The sequence below is a fragment of the Sceloporus undulatus genome, chromosome 3, assembly GCF_019175285.1.
Source record: "Sceloporus undulatus isolate JIND9_A2432 ecotype Alabama chromosome 3, SceUnd_v1.1, whole genome shotgun sequence".
Classification (NCBI taxonomy): domain Eukaryota; kingdom Metazoa; phylum Chordata; class Lepidosauria; order Squamata; family Phrynosomatidae; genus Sceloporus; species Sceloporus undulatus.
In genome coordinates this window covers 178,346,184-178,365,438 of record NC_056524.1, presented here as the reverse complement: position 1 = coordinate 178,365,438, position 19,255 = coordinate 178,346,184, and the positions used below count along the sequence as shown (strand labels likewise).

General features: G+C 37.9%; 1 protein-coding gene across 2 annotated transcripts; it reads right to left on the bottom strand.

The window, feature by feature from the left end:
* Positions 1-1,219: 1,219 nt before the first annotated feature.
* LOC121926756 (lysosomal acid lipase/cholesteryl ester hydrolase-like) lies at positions 1,220-18,801 on the bottom strand. Of its 2 annotated transcripts, XM_042460010.1 has the most exons (11): positions 18,563-18,613; positions 17,683-17,743; positions 11,304-11,420; positions 9,531-9,648; positions 8,709-8,907; positions 7,825-7,934; positions 6,363-6,502; positions 5,646-5,792; positions 4,534-4,605; positions 3,484-3,549; positions 1,220-1,559 (listed from the first exon to the last, which is right to left on the bottom strand). In XM_042460010.1, the coding sequence occupies exons 3-11, from the start codon at positions 11,406-11,408 to the stop codon at positions 1,326-1,328; spliced, it is 1,191 nt and encodes a 396-aa protein (XP_042315944.1). In that variant the 5' UTR covers positions 11,409-11,420; positions 17,683-17,743; positions 18,563-18,613; the 3' UTR covers positions 1,220-1,325. The 2 variants fall into 2 exon arrangements, with proteins under 2 accessions (XP_042315944.1, XP_042315943.1); XM_042460009.1 differs by lacking the exon at positions 17,683-17,743 and having other exon boundaries at positions 11,304-11,415; positions 18,563-18,801.
* Between the last annotated feature and the right edge of the window lie 454 nt (positions 18,802-19,255).

Sequence of the window (19,255 nt, the reverse complement as noted above, 5' to 3'; positions counted from 1 at the left end):
ATGTTCACAATTTGGGATTTATGCTGCATGAAAATTAGATGTGCATTTTCAGCACAGAATACAGTGTTATCTGCTCAAAAATATGTTTTAAAATGCACAGAAATAGCATGTGTGAATTTTATGCAGAAGACATCCTGAAATGTGAATGGTCTTTGAAAACTGTGCAGTTTGTGTAGTTTGAAAAGACTCCTTGTGTGTTTACTTTGGAAGAGGACAATTTTCATTTTCACACCCACATACACAAACTCAGAAGGTACTTTCCTTTCTGGCTTGCTTAGTATCCAAGAATGGGCCAAACTGAGCTGGCAAAGCATGTGATGGGACCCGCAAGGGAGGTAAGAGTCTTGTGTCAGAGCCTGGTTTGTGTGTGAGAAAGACCAATGAAAAGACACTACATAATATTGCTGTTGTTATTACACCATTATTTTGCTTTGCAAAACTGTATCTGTATACTGGAAATTTAGAATAATACCTGGTGCATTTTTTTGTTGAACATCCCTCCCCACTTTCTCTTATGTAAGAACAACACAAAATCCAAAGTCCACAGGTAGGCAGTGTAATTTTATTAGGGCCAATGTAAATTTATGTAAATATAAATACATTTAGGATGGGCATATGATATTGTAATATAAAGATATAATATTAATTTTGCTAGTTGTTTATGCCACTATCATTGCCATTACATTCAGTGATACACGAATTCCGATTTATGAATAAAATCAGTACAAAACACATTAGTAAGGATTCTGTTACAGGAGGAGGTCCATGGGGGTGACACCAATGCTAATCTATATATGATTACCAAGTATGAGCTAGTCAGATGACAAGCATTTCTTAATATTGTGGATTTTGGTTATTCCCAGAAGGCCAAACAGGCGTGAAGGAAATTTACTGGAAGAACTTGGCATTTTTTAAAAAAAATATATTATTTATTTTATATTTTGGACCAAAACTGCAGAATCCCTTAGCCAGAGATGGCTGTTTTCCCAAGCTCTGGTTATTGCCCTCTTTAGCATAACCTATTTCACTGTTGTGGCTGATATAAAGTGGGAGGGGAGGGACAAAAACAAAACAATGAAACCTTGTTGTGTGCCTTCACATCGTTTCTGACTTATGGAGACCCAATGGTGACCCTATCGTGGGGTTTTCTTCGGAAGATTGGTTCAGAGGAGGTTTGCCATTGCCTTCCTGTGAGGCTGAGAATGTGTGACTTAAGGTCACCCAGTAGGTTTCCTGCCTGAGCAGGGATTCAGTCCCTCATCTCCAGAGTTGTAGTCTAACACTCAAACAACAGCTATTGAATTAAACTTATTGTGACAAATTATTTATTGATCCTTCTTCATCAACTGAAGGATTTTGCAATATATCTGTTTGGGTGCACTGAGACCCCAGATGAAATCCCAGTGGTTCCAGTCAGATAATTCGTGTTGGTAAACTAGATTAGTAATACGTGAAAGTAAGACCGCCGTATCTTCTCGGCTGGCAATCAAGTCATTTCCGCCAGACCATACTGCAGTTGGTAGAACCATGTCTTCTACTTTGTATGAAGGAGGATAGCTCTAGAAAGCATGGGAGAGTGAATAATACATTTTTAAAATACAATCAAATCTTATCAGGGAGAACATTGTCTCCCACTTTGGACTGGAGATATAAACAAGCTTCACTAGTTTTTTCATCCTCAGTGAAAAAGTTGCCATGACACATCTCTACATGTTACAAGAGAGGTTTTTTGTGCATTTTTCAATGATTTTTCTCATGGGGGGGGCTTTTTTCTTGAGTAAAAAGCATCATATATTGTATATGATATATTTGTGCAAAATACATTTTTTTTCTTTTTGCTCAAACATATTATCCAGCAGACAGGAAACTTAAAAAAAATGCTTATACGCAAGAACAAAATAAATGAAGACTTGTATCTCCATGGTAGCTCCTTTGTAAGTCATCAATATAAATATATGGTTTATTAAAAACTCCCTGAATAATAAAAATGTAACATCTATGATTTACTAATGTGTTTAAAAGAGATATTTTAACCCTTTGAGCCTCTTTGTGCACTGGGTCCTGATTTTAATTATTTTCAACCAGATTTTCTCATTTTTTCCAGTAACAAAACAAGAAAAATCTTGAGGCAAAGTGGCAATTAAAAGCTTATACTTTCTATAGTACTCCATGGATCAAACTAGAAGATGCATTTCACACTTTTTTTAGAAGACGTACTCCCTCAGGTAGACAAAGATGTCTTTTTGCAACAAGAAATGATAAGCTTTATCTATGTATTTTACATTCTGCATGCTTTGTGATTGATCACTGAAAAGTAAAAATTGTTTTTATTTGCAAGTCTGATTGCTAAGGCACAGATCTCTGAGGAAATCCCACTGTGGGAGGTAAAATACTGCCCTGAAAATGACCCTGGGTCCGCTATTAGATGGGATTATGGTGGATGAAAAAGATGACGAGAAAGCATCTCTTCCCACTTTTTAAAGCTTTCACTACAATTGCTTCACACAGAGAGGGGTACAAGAAGTGTTGCATTTTGAGTTTAGAGAATAACATTGGCAATGGAAATGGTGAGTGGTAGGAAAAACAACAACAAAAAATGAGCAGAAGCAATTGGACCTTCCTCTTCACTTGATGTGAGTGGAAAACAAGAGTTCAAAGACTGGGACAATCGCACTAAATTTGGGATTATTCATCTCTAAAATCGAATCTGCACTGCAAAAATAATGTAGTTTGATACCACTTTAGCTGCCATGGCTCAGTGTTATGGAATTCTGGGATTTGTAGGTTGGTGAGGTATTCAGCCTGATCTATAAGAGTTCTGGTGCCACACCAAACTACAAATCCCAGAATTCCATAATTCTGAGCTATGGCAATAAAAGTGGTGTCAAACTGCATTATTTCTGCAGTACAGATTAGATTTAAGACAGCCTCTTGTAAAACATCAAACATTAGATTTGATGTATTACAAGAGGGCGCCTCTTATCATCTGAATTTATACCAGGAAAGTACTTGAAAATAAATAAGCAAGCACACAGTGTGTGCATGGCCAAGCAAAAATTAAGAATATTGGAGATTTAGGTCCATGCTCAACTTTCACACTTGTATTGATGAGTGCCCAAAGTGACTAATGTCATCTGAATTGTGGTTATGGATGGCAAGTGATATTTCACCCATCATAGGTAAGTGTTTCTTTTATAAATGCATCTAATTATAAATTATCTAATGTTTATTCCATCAGCCCTCCACATTTGCAGCTTTGACTTTTGCAGCTTTGATTATACACAGATTTTATTAATATTTTCTCTCTAGGAATCTCTAGGTTCACTGGCATGATTCTGTGGTCAGCATCTGCCATAAGTCATGATGAAGGATCTAGAGATTCCCAAAGAGATATCCTCTCAAGCGTTTTTTCCACTTTCACGCAGGACCTGTACCCCTAACCTGAGCAAACGTGGAGGGCCCACTGTACATTTTTTCTCTTACCTGGTTATATTTCACCTGATTGTCACTCCCGTAATCAAAATACCGGAATAATCCTGATTCTCTCGTCTGTCAAAACAATAGGGGAAAGGCAGCATTATACATTGCATGATATCTATTACTAATAATTATCATTTGTATTTTACTGGAACAATACCTTCTGAAATAAATCTAAAAAGACAAAGAAAAATGGATCCTAGAGCAGATCAACTCAGAAATCTCCCTGGAAGCCAAAATGTCAAAACTGGGTCTGTCATATTTTGGGCACATCATGAGAAAGCATGACTCACTGGAAAAAACAATAATGTTAGGAAAGGTGAAGGGAAGTAGAGAGGAAGGCCACATGCTAGATGGATGGACTCTATTACGGAGGTCATGGGTATGAGATTTCAGAAATTAAGCAGAGCAGTGAAGGACAGGGGGTCTTGGAGAGGTCTCATCCACAGGGTCACCATGAATCAGAGTCAACTCGAGGGCAGTTAATAGTAACAAAATGGACACTTGGTGTACTCTGTCTATTCTTCTAGCAACTAGCTGACAAAGAAATTAAAAATTCATCTTCTCAAATAAATCTCAGTTTTAAACATTTGCTAATACAGGAATGTCACTGAGGACATGGTTTATATTTTTTATGGCTTCCCAGGGAGTTCTAAGAACATTTGCTCTCAGCTCTACAGCAAACTATAAATCTCAGAATTCTTTGTCAAACGTTCTGACAGTTTAAGGGAGTATACAATAAATAAAAGATTTATAAATCCATAGTATCCATCTATCCTTGGAACACTATCTGGCTGCATCTGCACTGCAGAAATAATCCAGTTTGATTTGACACTACTTTAACTGCCATGGCTCAGTGCTAGGGAATTTGGGACCTGTACTTTGTTAATCACCAGAACTCTCTGACAGAGAAGGCTAAATGTCTCACAAAACTACAGTTCCTAGAATTCCATAGCATTCAGTCATGGCAGTTAAAGTGGTGTCAAACTGGATTACCTCTGCAGTGTGGATGCAGCATTTGGCACAAAAACTGATTCAAAGTGTACAACTCTCTACCTGTTTCCAGTGTAAAATGTTTTTAACTGATGTTCCATCTGGATAGCGAGCTGCATACACATCTATTCGGCTCTGCAAAAAACAAAGAAATTGAAAAATTAATAGAGAACAGAAGAATCTATCTATACCTAAATAGAAAGAACTGATGGAAAGAAGATTCACATAAAATGAAATATTTAATGCAATTAATGAGGTATTTCAGTGCAGCACTTATTGAGAAATGGCTAATATGAACGTGACAATCCTTATTCTAATATTTTTGCCATCTTTGATAATTGGCCATACAGTATATCTAAAAGCAGGAAGAGAGCAATAGGGCATGCCACCCTGCAGAAGTCTGCGGACTGTAAGCCACTCTATGGCATCTTTCCAGTGGAACAGCAGCATGCAAGTATTGTAGGCATGATGTCTGTAAATACCAATTTTTCATTATTTCTCTTTCTCTGATAAATTCACAGTGCATTAACATATATAATTCTAGAACATGGAGGCACAGAGCAACACTTAAGAATTACACAGGCAGATGAATGTCTAGAATATGCTTACAGCTATTAAATGATACTGTATGCAACTACTGCATGGATATTTTGCCTGGAGTGAAAACATAACGTTCATGTAAAGTCATTCCAGTTGCCTTTCTCATTGAGACTTATTTAATTGAGATAGCACCACACAGTGGTGATGCGTGGAATTAGGAAGATAGATATTGTGAAAGTTTATTTTGGAGGTAGTTAAGGTAACTATAGAATGAGTGGAATGAAAGCAGTAGAAACTTTGGAATGCTGTACACTGGAAGCAAAGGCTAATATATGAATTATCAGGGAAGAGTTGTGAACAAATATTTACTGGACTGGATAAGATATTCTGATCTAGAATCCAATCATATCCAGACTCTGAATATATTGATTTCTTTAAATAAAAAAGGTCACTGAGATAAATAGAAAAAGAAAGCATTTTATGGCACATTAAAACATACAGCATTGCATAAATGTTTGCAGATTACTGTCCACTTCATCATACGCAAGGGCAAGTATGTCTGGGGATGGAGTTTCACAAGGGGGTTTCATCACTGAAAAGGCCCTCTCCTACACCTTTCACAGCTCTGGACGTACCATGTTTAGATTGGTTGCATTGAATCCACCTGAAAAGAAGATGAGATTTCCACAGAATTTCTGCATCAATATGTTGCTGCATAACTTAGTGGTCAGGTCTTTCATGGGTTTGCGTGACAGTATAAAGTCTCTACTGGCAAGGATATCCTGTGGAAATATAAAATGTATTATTATCAATTAACTTTTTTTAAAATTGTAGTAGTTATGTGTGTATGAAGGAATCTTCAGCGCCTTTGACACTAACTGAAAGAGAAAAGTTAGTAGCATAGCTGTCATAGTTTTGAACCTACTTCCTCAGATGCATGAGCTTTCATAGACTTGAGTCTACTTGCTCAGATACATAAGGAAGTAGACATGTCTATGAAAGCTCATGTTACCAACTTGTCTCTTTCAGCTAGTCTCAAAGATGCTACAGATCCTTTTCCATGTTTTTTCCAGACTAATGTGGATATGTCTTTGAATTCTACCATAGTGTGTATAAAATCCAGCTGAAATCCCTTAGATATACAGATAAAATAATCTATTTTTTTCCATTGGAGTGTTACATGAAGCTGTCTTGCATGACTGAAATCTAACTTGGCAGTCTTATTATAGTCTGAATGCTGTAAGGTTTTCCCTTAATATTGAAAGCCATTGCAGTGTTAATGAGTTTTTGTTTTCAGGATATTGAAACAATTGGCTTCTAGAGTCTTTTCATAGCAATTGATGAGTCCATACCTTGGGTGAGTAGTCAGGAAGTGAGGATAACAGTTTCAGTGTAGGGCTTCTAGCATGCTTTATTGTAATCACAGGAGCCAAAGCAAAAAACATTTTGATTTTTCGAGACAGCTCTGGCATGGCTGAAAAAGCTATGAAACCTGAGGAGGAAAAAGCAAAACACAGTAGTTACTGAGAACTGTTTCTAACTATGCTTGCATCTGCACTGCAGAAATAATGCAAATTAACAAGTCCATTACTGTCATGGCTCACTGATATGGAATGTTGGGGTTTGTCATTTTTGTGGCACCAGAGCTCTCTGACAGAGAAGGCTAAATATTTCACAAAACTACAAATCCATAGCATTGAGTCATGGCAGCTAAAGTAGTGTCAAACTGTATTATTTCTGCAGTGCAGATGTAGCCAGTATTAAAGAAGTTCACTCATACCATCCCATGACTTCACTCATATCAACTCAGAAGTCCCTGTGAATTCAATTTGGCTTTTTCTTTTAAAATAAGTGTGTCTACAATTAAGACAACTACCAGTAAAGTATGGGCCATGCTGATGAAAACAATCCTTCTATTATCTTTTAAAATTATAGCCATCAGGTGAATAATTTACTTTGAGCTTTGTCCTGGAACTATCTTTGCCCTTAGAGCCACCATACCCAAAACCTTACTTATGGGTTGTCTTTTTTTAAAAAAAATGCAGTTTAACAATTTACTATGGCTGCATCCACACTGCAGAAATAATCAAAGTTGACAATGGTTTAATTGCATAGCTCAGTGCTATGGAATTCTGGTAATTTAGAGCCCAAACAGACAGGCCAAAATAAAGCTGCTTCGGGTCACTTTGGAGGTATGCTGTTTAAATGATGCATGTATCCTAAGAGTCCGAAAGCTGTGCCAAAGCTACGCTCCAGTCCTAGGGACTGGAGCGCAGCTTTGCTGCAGCTTCTGGACTCTTAAGATGCGAGTGTCATTTAAACAGCATACAGTGGTACCCCGGGATACGAATGCGCCGCGTTACGAAATTTCCGGGTTACGAAAAAAATCAATAGAAAAAAACTGTTCCGGGTTACGAAGGTTATTTCAGGTTACGAAAAATTTTTTGGTGCTTTTCGGCGCTATTTCGCACGAAATCGCGGCTTTTCCCCATTAGCGCCTATGGCTTTTTCGGCTTACGAAGCATTTTGGGTTACGAACGCGGCGGCGGAACGAATTATTTTCGTAACCCGGGGTACCACTGTACCTCCAAAGTGATCCTACATGGAGAATCCTAGACCACATTGTTGGGACAATATGATAGGCCTAAAACCTTTGGGACAATCTTGGGATCCAGTGCAAAGATCTACTGACATCTCTATTTCCCGCTTTGCCCATGTATTTTTTTTCTTTAATCTTTTGCTGAAAAGCCCTTTATTATACCCCTAAACTGAATTAAACTCAAGAAGGTAATGTGTGATTCCATTTTTGCATACCAATTGTACATCCTTGAGAATATCCAACATAATACAGTTGTTTCTGTCTAGTTTTCTTCAAAACGAAATTTATCATTGCTGGAAGATCATGCATGGCCATTTCATGGAAACTGAAATACAAAATTAAATAAAAAAAGAGCTGGTTGTTAAAAAAAAAACTGAAGAATAAATGAAAACTACACCAGTGTGTTTAACTCCTTCGCACATTGTGTGAAGGTGCATCACATGTTGACAGAGAGTGCAGGGCCATGCATCCTGCTCCCCACCCAAGTCATGTAATTTCTTCTCTTCACTCTTGGCATGGCAGTATTATGTGTGGATATCTAGAGAGAAAATTTTGAAATCCAAAAGTGTAAATAGTGGAACTTTCATGTTTAATGCATGGGTGCTTGGAAAGTTTAAGGAGCTTTAAACTGTCCTGGAAGCACTACTGAAAGGTGCTGAATCATCAAAATTAGATAATAAAACCAAAGTTAGTGTAATTTAATAAACTTTAAACGTATCAGGCATGTTTATGCTTTTGCAATTTCACATTAACCTATGGTATACAAATACATAGTACACGCTGAGGCCTCACCCTCAAAAACAATCCTTGTTCCAAATTCTTACGTGGGGATAAAGAAGGCTGGACTATTTCTTTTCCCATCCAAAGTATAGGGAACAATTAACGATTTTGCAGCATTCTTATAAATGTCTCTACTTATGTTACAAGAATGATGAATAAATATTTGCAGGTGTGATTAACAATGATATCCATGCATAATTTAATATCACTTCAGTAGAATGATTGCATAGAGGCATATGCGCCAATATGATCAATAGATCAACATACTTAAGAGAAGAATATAAAGTTTTCAATTGATACTTCTTTCAATTCAAACCACCTGAAATTCCAGTAGTCTTCATCATCAGCTGTTAGATTCTGGTGTTTCCGAGACCAGCTTGTTCCTCTGTTGTTTCCCAGCCAGACATCATAACCGGCATCCGCTAAGATGAAACCAAGGCTGTTGTTGGCCATATTTTCAACCCAATGGCTAGCTTCCCCAAACAGTCCATGCTGCAAGAAGACAACAGGCTTTGGACCTGTGTTATTTTAAAAAGAAAATGTTAAATCTAATAGTTAACACAATAACAAAGACACAGGCTGCATCCACACTATAAAAATAATCCAGTCTGACACCACTTTAACTGTCATGGGTCAGTGCTATGGAATTCTGGGAATGTTAGTTTGTTGTGGCATCAGAGCTTTCTGACAGAGAAGGCTAAATGTCTCACAAAACTACAATTCCCAGAATTGCATATCATTGAGCCAGGGCAATTAAAGTGGTGTCAGTCTGGATTATTTCTGCAGTTCAGATGTAGCCATAGATGATTAACTTCTCCCACATTCATCCCAAAACCATCCTCAACTTTCAGTACTTTATTTCAGTTAATTTTTCTAGTCTTGGGCCACATTGACTGAAAGTTTCAGACTGTGTTTTAATAAGACATTCAACTGCATGGGTCTGAAGTAGGAATGCAAGGAAATGTGTTTTTAATGTAGACCATGTGACTCATATAACTATCTCTGTGGCCTAGTTGCTTTTCAGCTTAATTTTATGTTTGCATATGTAACACTTAAGCACTTACACATCCCTGAAATGGTATGGATGTTAAAGATTTCCTACTGTTTTGATAGACTGGGGTTTGAAAGAAAGATTGGATACCTCTGACTGTAAGATGACTCCTTCCGTAAGGAATTCTGTTTATTGTCAAATAATAATCATCATCTGTCAATACTTCATACTCTTCGCTGGGATATCCTCTGTAGACAATCACCTGACTCTGAAAGAAGAAAAATTAAAATCCTGACTTGGCTTAACTGATAATGTTTTTTAGTGAGACAGGGACATTCTGGGTAGCTACAGATACAAATGATAAAATCCCCAGTGATACTTTGGAATGCATGAGGAATTGGATCCTTGAGAATTACAATATAAAATGTCCTGAGCTATACATCCCAGGCTACTGAGAAGATCACAATTGCAGTTCTCAGAATTTATTTGATGCAGAAAAAATATACCAACACACACACATATTTATTTTAGGACACATGTATATGCAAAATGTGTACTTCAAGAAAAAATACGTTTACAGGGCAATTCTTTTGTAAAGCATTTTGTGATCAAAATGCTCCAAGAAGAAAGAAAGAAAGAAAGAAAAGAAAAGAAAGAAATTATTCCCATTACAACCTCATTGCAGCTATTAGGCTCAAACTCTCTTTCACTCTGTCCATGCCATGCATTTAAGTCCACCAGTCCTGCCTGGCTCACCACCATTGGAACTCTGACATGAGCGAAGTAACAGGAGAGTAGAATCTGAGACTGGATCTCCTTCTCTAAGGCTGTTTCCAACATTTAAGAAAGTGGTACAATCTCCCTTCCCCATTGCAACTCCCCTAGGTAACCCCCACAGATGGTTTACATAACTTTAACTGAAATAATTAAATTGCTGTCAAGAAATTAGAGAAGGACTAAGATTTGGGAAAGCAACCATAAATGAACCAGATAAGATCCTCAAGTGCAAAGTTCTCTCATTAAATACCAAGTCGTGCTTCTTTATAGCATGGGGGGGGGGCATTTACATATGTCATGTCTCCCATGCCCTCTTCAATCACTTTCTAGACTTCAGAGGAACAGAAATAAATACTGCTGCTCTCCATCTTCAAACATTATTAAAGGCTGATTTCATCTGCTCCATCATTTGTAATTTTTCTCTGATGGTTGTTGCAATTACTTTTACTGTCATTAGTTTCAAAGACTATCAGCTGGGGTTTGGGGCTATCAATAATTCAGATTCTATCCAATAATCTAAGAATCAGTGTGATATCACTGTATAATGTTGCATACTCCATCCTGCTTTTTTAAAATAAGTGTGCTATTGTGATTCTGTCTATGGTGTGTTCATTCAGATGTTTTGCCAGTCCAGTTGGAGGAGGAGGCGGCGGCTTATTATTCTGTCTTCTAAAAACTATAACTCAAGGGAGCTTACAAAAATCAAAGCAAATACATACAAAAGCACATGCAAAGATTTGACTAAAAAGAGGGGGTTTTTTTGGTAAAAATGAAATTAAACTATCTATACAATTAGGGCAATTAAAACAAATCTATAAAAAGATAAATCACTGGATGAGCATGCTATTAAAAATCCTTGCTGTTATTTCCTAATTTTGTTGTGTGACTTCATGTCATTTTTTATTTATGTCAACACCAAGATACTATGGGATTTTCTTGGCAAGATTTGTATGGAGGGGATTTGTCATTAACTTCCTCTGAGGCTGAGATAGTGTGAGTTGCTCATGGTCATCCAGTGGGTTTCCATGGCCAAGCAGGGATTTATAGACCAACGCCCAAACCACTATGCTACACTGGCTCTCTATTTCCTATCAGCCTGAGGAATATAAATGTTTCTATTTGAATATGATTGACTACTTAGCTTACAACATTCATATGGATTTCAGGATTCACATCTCTTTTTCTCCTGGTTATTTCTTCTGAGCTTCCAATTGTTTGTATTAAGCAGGCTGTTGCAATAAGCCACCACATCTTCTTTCTGTTCTTTTAAAGGGAGGCAGAGCAAACAGAGGGGAAAAAACATGAATCACTACAGCAGTAATAGTAACACAATATATACACCAAACTGAATCCTCTCTGATTAAAACTTAACATGGACTGAGGACTACATATCCATTCACTGTGCTGTTAGTAATAACAAACAGGTTTATGCCTACATATTTCTTTCCATTAATTGTGCAAAATGGGGAGAAAACACTTGTTCACACATGAATCCTGTGTGCTTAGATGGAGCCTTCCCACATGCACAATTAGCATTTGAATGTGGGTGATGAGTTATGGTGAGCTATCATGCCACATACTTATGAAGACCATGGCATAGACCCTCCTTCCCCAACCTATTGCATTCCAGATGTGTTGCACTGCAACCTTCATCATCTTTGGCCAAAGTTATAATTGAAGACATCTGGAAGGTACCAGGTTAGTTAATGCTGGCATAAATATTGAAAATTATCTAGTAAGAGAAAACAAGAGAGTTCATTTCCCTTCATGGTACATGTCATACTGACTCAGTAGGTGCAGGGATGTAGTCAGGATTTTGGGACGGGGGGTCCAGACTAAGTGCCACCATTATAATGGGGCTTGGGTGTGGTGGCGCAGCAGCACACACTTTTCATTTTATCAAACGGAAGGGGGGGCGGACCCCAAGGACCCCTTGGCTGCGTCCCTGGTGGGTGTGAATCCAATTCAGATATATACTGATGCATGAGCCAAATAAAGTCACATTGGAAGGATTCTGGTGCTTTCCATTAATTGTACAGAATGGAAGGCTTTAAACAGCCTTTCCCTCATAGCACCCAGAATCAATGTTGGACCACACATTGAACTTCATCATGGATTCGGCAGTCACAGTGCTGGGATTGGGGGAGGGTGTTGGGGAAGGATTATTTTTACATCAATATACAGTTGCTCTCCTTTTTGTTTCAGTTGCTAAACTGCTTTATAAAAACCAATAAATGCCTTAAATAACTTTAAATGTGTTTGTGGCTTAGGATGATGGCTTTATGGTCTGTTTGAAATCCTTTCCATCTGTCTCCTTCATGCATCAACATTCTTTTCTTTCTCTTTATCCAAGATTTTTTTTTACCATTCTTATATTTTTCTTATATTTGTTTTTCTGTATATATACCTTTTCTCCTTCCTAGCACATTTAATGCAAGGAATAAAGGAATCATTGTATGAATGTCCAAAATAAAATTGGTTTGCATATTAACAAAATCTAGGGCTTTCAGAGATTTTCCTCCCCCATTGAAGATGTCCTGAGGCAGACAGGTCAATCCAACCAATGTGCCTTTTCCCATTTGAAACAGGAGGTGGGGAAGTTTTTGATTCTCAATCCATTCTTCTAATTTGGGTTTCAGCTAGTTTTTGTTTAGCATAAAATAATACTACCTTTCTTTATTATCAGTATCATCAGCACCTGTACTACCACCACTATAATTCAGCATTCTCCCTATTTTAGTGTTTTCCAAAAAGGCAAGGAACTCTAAGAACAGTGAAGTGGCATTGGATGAACCATGCTAAAGCCAACCTACATGCCCCACCCCAGTTCTTTATTAGAGGAAGGGCAGCCATTTGAAATGAGGATGTCATGTCAACCATGAAATTACAGCTGTTGGAGGAAAATAAAGTTAACGCAGTATTGGTGTGCTCCCTCCTCCACACAATAAAAGTTTTGATAGGAAAGCAATAACAGGCAGCTAGACTCAGAAAACAGGAATTGTTGCTAACACAGTAAAGTAAAGAAATTCCATGAAACTCAATAGAAAAATACATCAAGTTTCATTTTGATGCTAACAGGGCATCATAATCTTCAAGCCATCCTCAAGACAAGACGTATGTTTCAACATCAATAACTATGCAAGAAGCTTTCTCTGCCTTTACTTTGCTAAAGGGTGCTTCAGTCCCCCAAACCTCACTCCGCACTACAATGTGAGGCTCCATTTCTCCCTACATATCCTCGCTAGCCACTGGTATACTTGTCCATGCCACTCCTATTTCCCCCAAATTCACTCCTAGACCAAAGATTCTCCATGAAGCCCCGCTTGTCTTCCACGACACACCTTTTCCCAAAAAATGCTCTCCTAGACCTAAGATTATCCACGAAGCCCCCTTTCTCTTCCATGGCACTCTCTTCTTGCTAGCCAATCCCTATGCCTTCATGCATCTGAGATCTAAATTTTTCACCCATTTCTTCTTTCATTTCTATCCCACCTTTCCACCAAAAACTGTAAAAAGGCAAACAGGCAAATAGAACAACTTAAACTGTGAAAACCATTAAAACCAGTCATTAAAACAAGTTAAAACCATGAACCAACCATTAAAACAGTTTAAACAGCCAGATTGAAAAAGATATGTCCTCTCTTCTTCCCTCTTTAAAGCAACGAGAGTGGGAACTAATTGCTACAGTGAGTGAACTGTATTCAGTTGTGATCTGGGAACAACACCCTCTCCCTCCTGCTTTGACAGGCCTTCTCCCACGTAACTGTCAAGTGGGCCTCTGTAGGTGGCCTCTTCTGATGATTTATGCATACAGACATAATAAGATAGGTGTTTCCTTATATAGCCACAAGCCACTTAAGGACTTTAAAGATTAAAACTTTGAACTGAACTCAGGCAGCAAATGGCAATTAGTGCGGATCTTTCAGTATCCAAGGGATATGATTTAGGGCATGTCCAAATGGGCCAATTACACACACACACCCGCCATGTAACCTGTAACCTGTCTACATGATGCCAGGCCAAAGATCCTATTCATTTGGACTGTCTTCATGATGGGAGGCCAGTTACTTGCTGAATCCACTCCATCCCTGGCTAAATCAGACTTTAAAAACTGAGCTTTTGCTCTAAATTTTGCAAAAAAAAATGAGGAGCACTCTAAATCAATACCAAGCAGCTGTTTACACATGTATACTGATGTCATCACTGGTGCCAGCATCATGTAACTGAAGCTGGGCACATCATTTCTGACCTCAGAGGGAGTGACTCATGCCAGTGCTGGCGGGTTACAGCAGGAGATGTGTGCAGACAGCTATCCAGCATACTATTACTATGAAGGTAATGGTTGGGGCAGTGGTATCACTGGAAGGGTGCACAGAGTGGGGACAACACCAGGTGACACCCAAAGAGAGGATGACATTGTGTCTCCTCAAACACCTGCTTTTTGACAGAAATGGGCTCTGGTATAAATGCTGAAGAGATGGTGTAAGTGGGCTGAGACTCAGTGGAAGGAGAAAGGAGAGGACCCAAGATATTTTTTAAAAAATGTTTTATGTTTTAAAATAAAATTATATTTATTGATTTTTTAAAAAATATATTTTAAAAATTTCTTTAAAAAAATCATTTTATCAAATTTTCACTTCAACCACTCAAAACTATGTATATGTAAATGTCCTGAGGTTGTGCATATGATATTGTAATTTAAAGGTATAATTTTAATTTTGCTGGTTGTTTATGTCACAACTATTACTGTGACATTCAATGATATGCAGGAATTACTATTACTGAGCCACATGAGTACAAAAAACATTACTAAAGGGATTCTGTATGGTGTGGGATAGGAGAAGGTAAATGGGTGTGTGTGTGTATGACACCATGAGTTACCACACCGGTGACGCCAAACCTAATGATGGCAATAGTTGTGCAGGTGGGGGAAATCCAGGGCCAGAATACTCTGGGAGCAGCCAGGATTATTTTGTCTGATATAGATGAGCCCCTAGATATCACATATTAGTTATCAGGCTAGCCAGAGAATTTTATACCAACTGAAGCTTCTAGACACTCTTCTAGGGTAGTTCCATGTAGACTGCATTGCACCAATACACACATATTGTAACTAAGACAAGATGACACTTGCCAGATCAGGCTGAATCAAAAAACATTGTCACGAGCACACTAAACAGAATTGTGTAAAAACATTCCTCACCACCCTTGCAACTTGGGCACAGGAACAAGGAGTACTTCCAGGCAGAACACCAGATCTTTGAGAAGCAGGGCAACCTCATCTAGAACAACTTGAATCTTGGCCCCTGAGCCAAACTTCCTGCTTACTGCCAGCATTACCTCCAACTTACCAGAGTTTAATTTCTGTTTATTTAACTTCATCCAGCATAGTTTTAAACCAGGCAACAATTAAGGGTATTCACAATTTCTTCAGTGTTGGAAGGCAGGAAGTGATAGAGGTAACTGTCATCAGCATATTGGTAACACCTTCCTTCAAAGCTCGAAATGATGTTACCGAGAAACCGCATGTAGCAATTAAATCACGTTTGTGTATGTGTGGGTGAGGATAGTAACCCAGTGGACACCACATGCCAAAGGCTGAGGTGCTGAACAGTGGTCTTCCCACATCACCTTTTGAGCACAACCCAACATACCAGACCTACTGCAATGAAGTACTGACAATGCTAATCCTAGCTTGAGACTAGCACTCGGGAGACCAGGGTTTGAATCATGGCTCAGCCATGAAAACCAACTGAGTGGTCTTGTGCAAGTTACACTCTCTCAGCCCCAGAAGACAACAATGGCAAAACCTCATTTGAACAAATTTTGCAAAGAAAAACCTATGATAGGTTCACCTTAGGGATCACCATAAGTCAGAAATGACTTGAAGGTGCACAACAACAATACTAAAACTATTCAGACAGTGAAGATGTATACTGTAGTACTGAAATCTTCCTAGAGGTCCAGGGAGACTAAAAGGGCCACACTACCCCCCCCCCCCACACACCCCCCCTCTCCCCCCCGCGGTTATTCTCCCCCCCCCCCCCCCCCCCACACACACACCCTATTCAACATACTCATTTAATTCAACACAAACAAGTTGTCTACCAAAGCAGCCTCAGTCCTCTATGCCATCTGAAAACCCAGATAACAATCAGTGTCATCCAAAGGTGTCTGGAGTTCCAGCGCCACCATATTCTCCGCCTCTTTAGTCATGAGTGATAGATTTAAACTTGCCTATAATCGATCCAAACTTCCATCTTCTTTTCTCTCTGTCAGACAACTTCAAAATGTTTTGGTCCTTGGCAATAACATCAACATCATTAGAAGTCTCCACCTCTTGTTTATGTTTGACTCTTCTGTTTAACATATTCCTTCCCACTTCTGTTATCTTCAACATGATGTCCCATCATTGTTCTATGATACATTGTACATTTGGTGGGAACTGGTGCACAACTAACTCAGTTTCAATAAAACCTAGGTAGACTGTGCTAATTTCCTATTAACTACATACTATTTTACTTATACTATTTCATTTACATATATTTCATTGATTTATTGTGCACCCACTTTATAGCCTATTTCAATGCTATAATAATGTTGGGTTATGTGAGTTTACTTAAACTGCATCTACACTATAGAAATAATTCTATAGATTCCTGGGATTTGTAGTTTTGGGAGGCACCAGTACTCTTTGGCAGAGAATGCTAAAGACTTTGTAAAACTGCAAATCCCAGGATGCCATAGGATGGAGCTGCAAAACTTAAAGTCGTGTCAAACTGCATTATTTCTACAGTGTAAATACACCCTCTTTGACTAGGAGGTTGCACATTAATGCTTCATAGTTTATGATCTGTTAGTAAGAGTTTGCCTTGTGAAGGCACTCAAGACCTAGACTTTTTGACCCATATTTATTATGTACTAACATTGCATTTTAAGGAATTTTGATGTATTACAGTGGACATTGGTATCCCCTGGGGTTTGGTTCCTGGATCCTCTGTAGATACCATAACCCATGGATGCTCAAATCCCATTAAATACAGTGGCATAATAAAATGGTGTCCCTTATATAAAATGGCAAAAATCAAGGTTTCCTTGTTGAAATGTATATTTCTTTTAATATTTTCAAGCCATGCATGGATGAACAATCCATGAATACAGAGGGCCAACTGTATTCTTTCTTCCAAGTCTGATGTCTTGTCTTGTGTTGTAGTTCTGAACATACCCTAAATGCACCTCCAGCCTGTATAAAAGCTTTGCCTAATTGCTCTCTAAGACAGCTACCAACTTGAACATGCCTTTTCAAGGAAATAATTGCACCCTTTCTTTCTTTCTTTCTTTCTTTCTTTTCTTTTTTCTTTTATCCTCCAAATGGATCAGCAGCTTTAATTTCCTTAGAAAAAGCAACTATGCTTGCAGATTTCTTCCAGTTCTTCTCTCATATATGTATATATATATATATATATATATATATATATATATATATATATAATTTTAAAGATAATTAGCATGATAATTAATTTACCTGTTTTCTCAGAAATTTGCCAGGTGTAATCTCTCTAGTATGTTCTAAATGACATCCATATCTGACCAAGAGAAAAACAAAGGCATTATAGCCATTTTTTTGAATTTCTACAAGTAATCATTGGGGGCACAAACTTTGGAATTTCCATTTCTCAACCTCAGTATAAGACTTGAGTCAGAATGGGTCGGCTTCAAATGAGTGTGAGCCAGGGTGGGCCATTTTCTTAAACACCGAGTCAGGGGCTAAACTGAAGCTTGTGTTCAGTGCCTGTCTACATTATGTAGCAAATTATACTTTACATTGACCAGCCCTACAACATCATTTTGATGTTGTTGTTAACTCCAAAATTATAGTCCTCAGAATTAATTACAACTAATTTCTACAGTAAGCAGGAATGTTTAAGTATATCAAATAAAAGAATTGTGGATTATGCACACATTGTTTCTTGGTATTTGCTTGTAATGTCTGGCATTATTCTCACAATAAGCTTTGAACATAATGATCTATACATGCCTGTTCAGAAATAAACATGACTGACTTCCATAGGACTTATACTCATATATGATTTTGTAGAATTTCTGCCTTAAGTCATTCTTCAAAAGAAAAAAAAAATCCTCAAACAACTAGAGACGGGTTAACTATCACTGTACCTTTCAACACTTTGCTTATTCCTCTATTTTATTTAATTCTTTAATTCTAGTTTATGACTTCAAGCAAGTTCAAATATCACACATTTTACTACATCATTTTAATCAGCTGCCAAAGCAATGAATAGTAATCATGGTGAAGTAAACACATTAGCCAGAACTTTATCTTAAGAAAAGTAGGCATAGCATTGTTCTAAAAGATGAACCAAACACGGAATAAAGAAAAACATTACCCTTCAAAGTCTTCTTGCTGTGTTCGGAATGGAATGAGCTTGATATCTCTGTAGACAACACTAGCATAACTCTTACTCTGAAAGATTCCTTTTCACATTTCATCCCAGAAGTATTTTCATGTCCAGTTAGTGGTTTATTCTCTTCAGTGACTTAAAAGCCTATGCAACATAGATATATTATTGAGCACAGTTTATTTAGGTATGTGTGGTGAATGGCATTCTTGGTTTGGCATTCTTAGTTAGCTTCATTGGGAACGCCTAATTATTATTCTGATGTCAGGGAGATAAGTGTGCATTATAGATAGCATGTAGCAATGTTACCTGCAGTTTACAAGGCCACTAACAGCATAGGAAACGCATCAACATGTCTATTTATAAGTCACTGCATTCCATAAAATGGACTCAGTTCAGTTTATTGCACAATAGTCAACCAACTTTTTTGCATATAGATTTAAAAAATGAATCTATAGATAAAACTTTTCCTTTATGTGCCTTCCAAGAAAAACATAATTTACAATACCAACAATAGTAGGATCAAAACAGTGCATACTTAAATCTAAATATAATGGGCACTTAGGACAAAACAAATGGGCAGGAAAGCCGCACGGAGAGAATGCCTAGCTAGGAAAAGCTGGCTGGAAAAGGGGCAGAGAAAGTCCACTCTTTGCCGACGTCCCATTTGGTACCTTGGCT

Bases quoted from the DNA above. Each gene is read 5' to 3' on its own strand.
- LOC121926756 (XM_042460009.1), bottom strand. From the start codon at position 11,408: ATGTGGTGGCTTATTGCAACAGCCTGCTTAATACAAACAATTGGAAGC. The intron at 5,793-6,362 runs GTATGGACTCAT...ATATTTCCACAG, and splicing joins TTCCTGACTACTCACCCAAG to GATATCCTTGCCAGTAGAGA. The intron at 1,560-3,483 runs GTAAGAGAAAAA...CATGCTTTCTAG, and splicing joins ATCAGGTGAAATATAACCAG to AGCTATCCTCCTTCATACAA.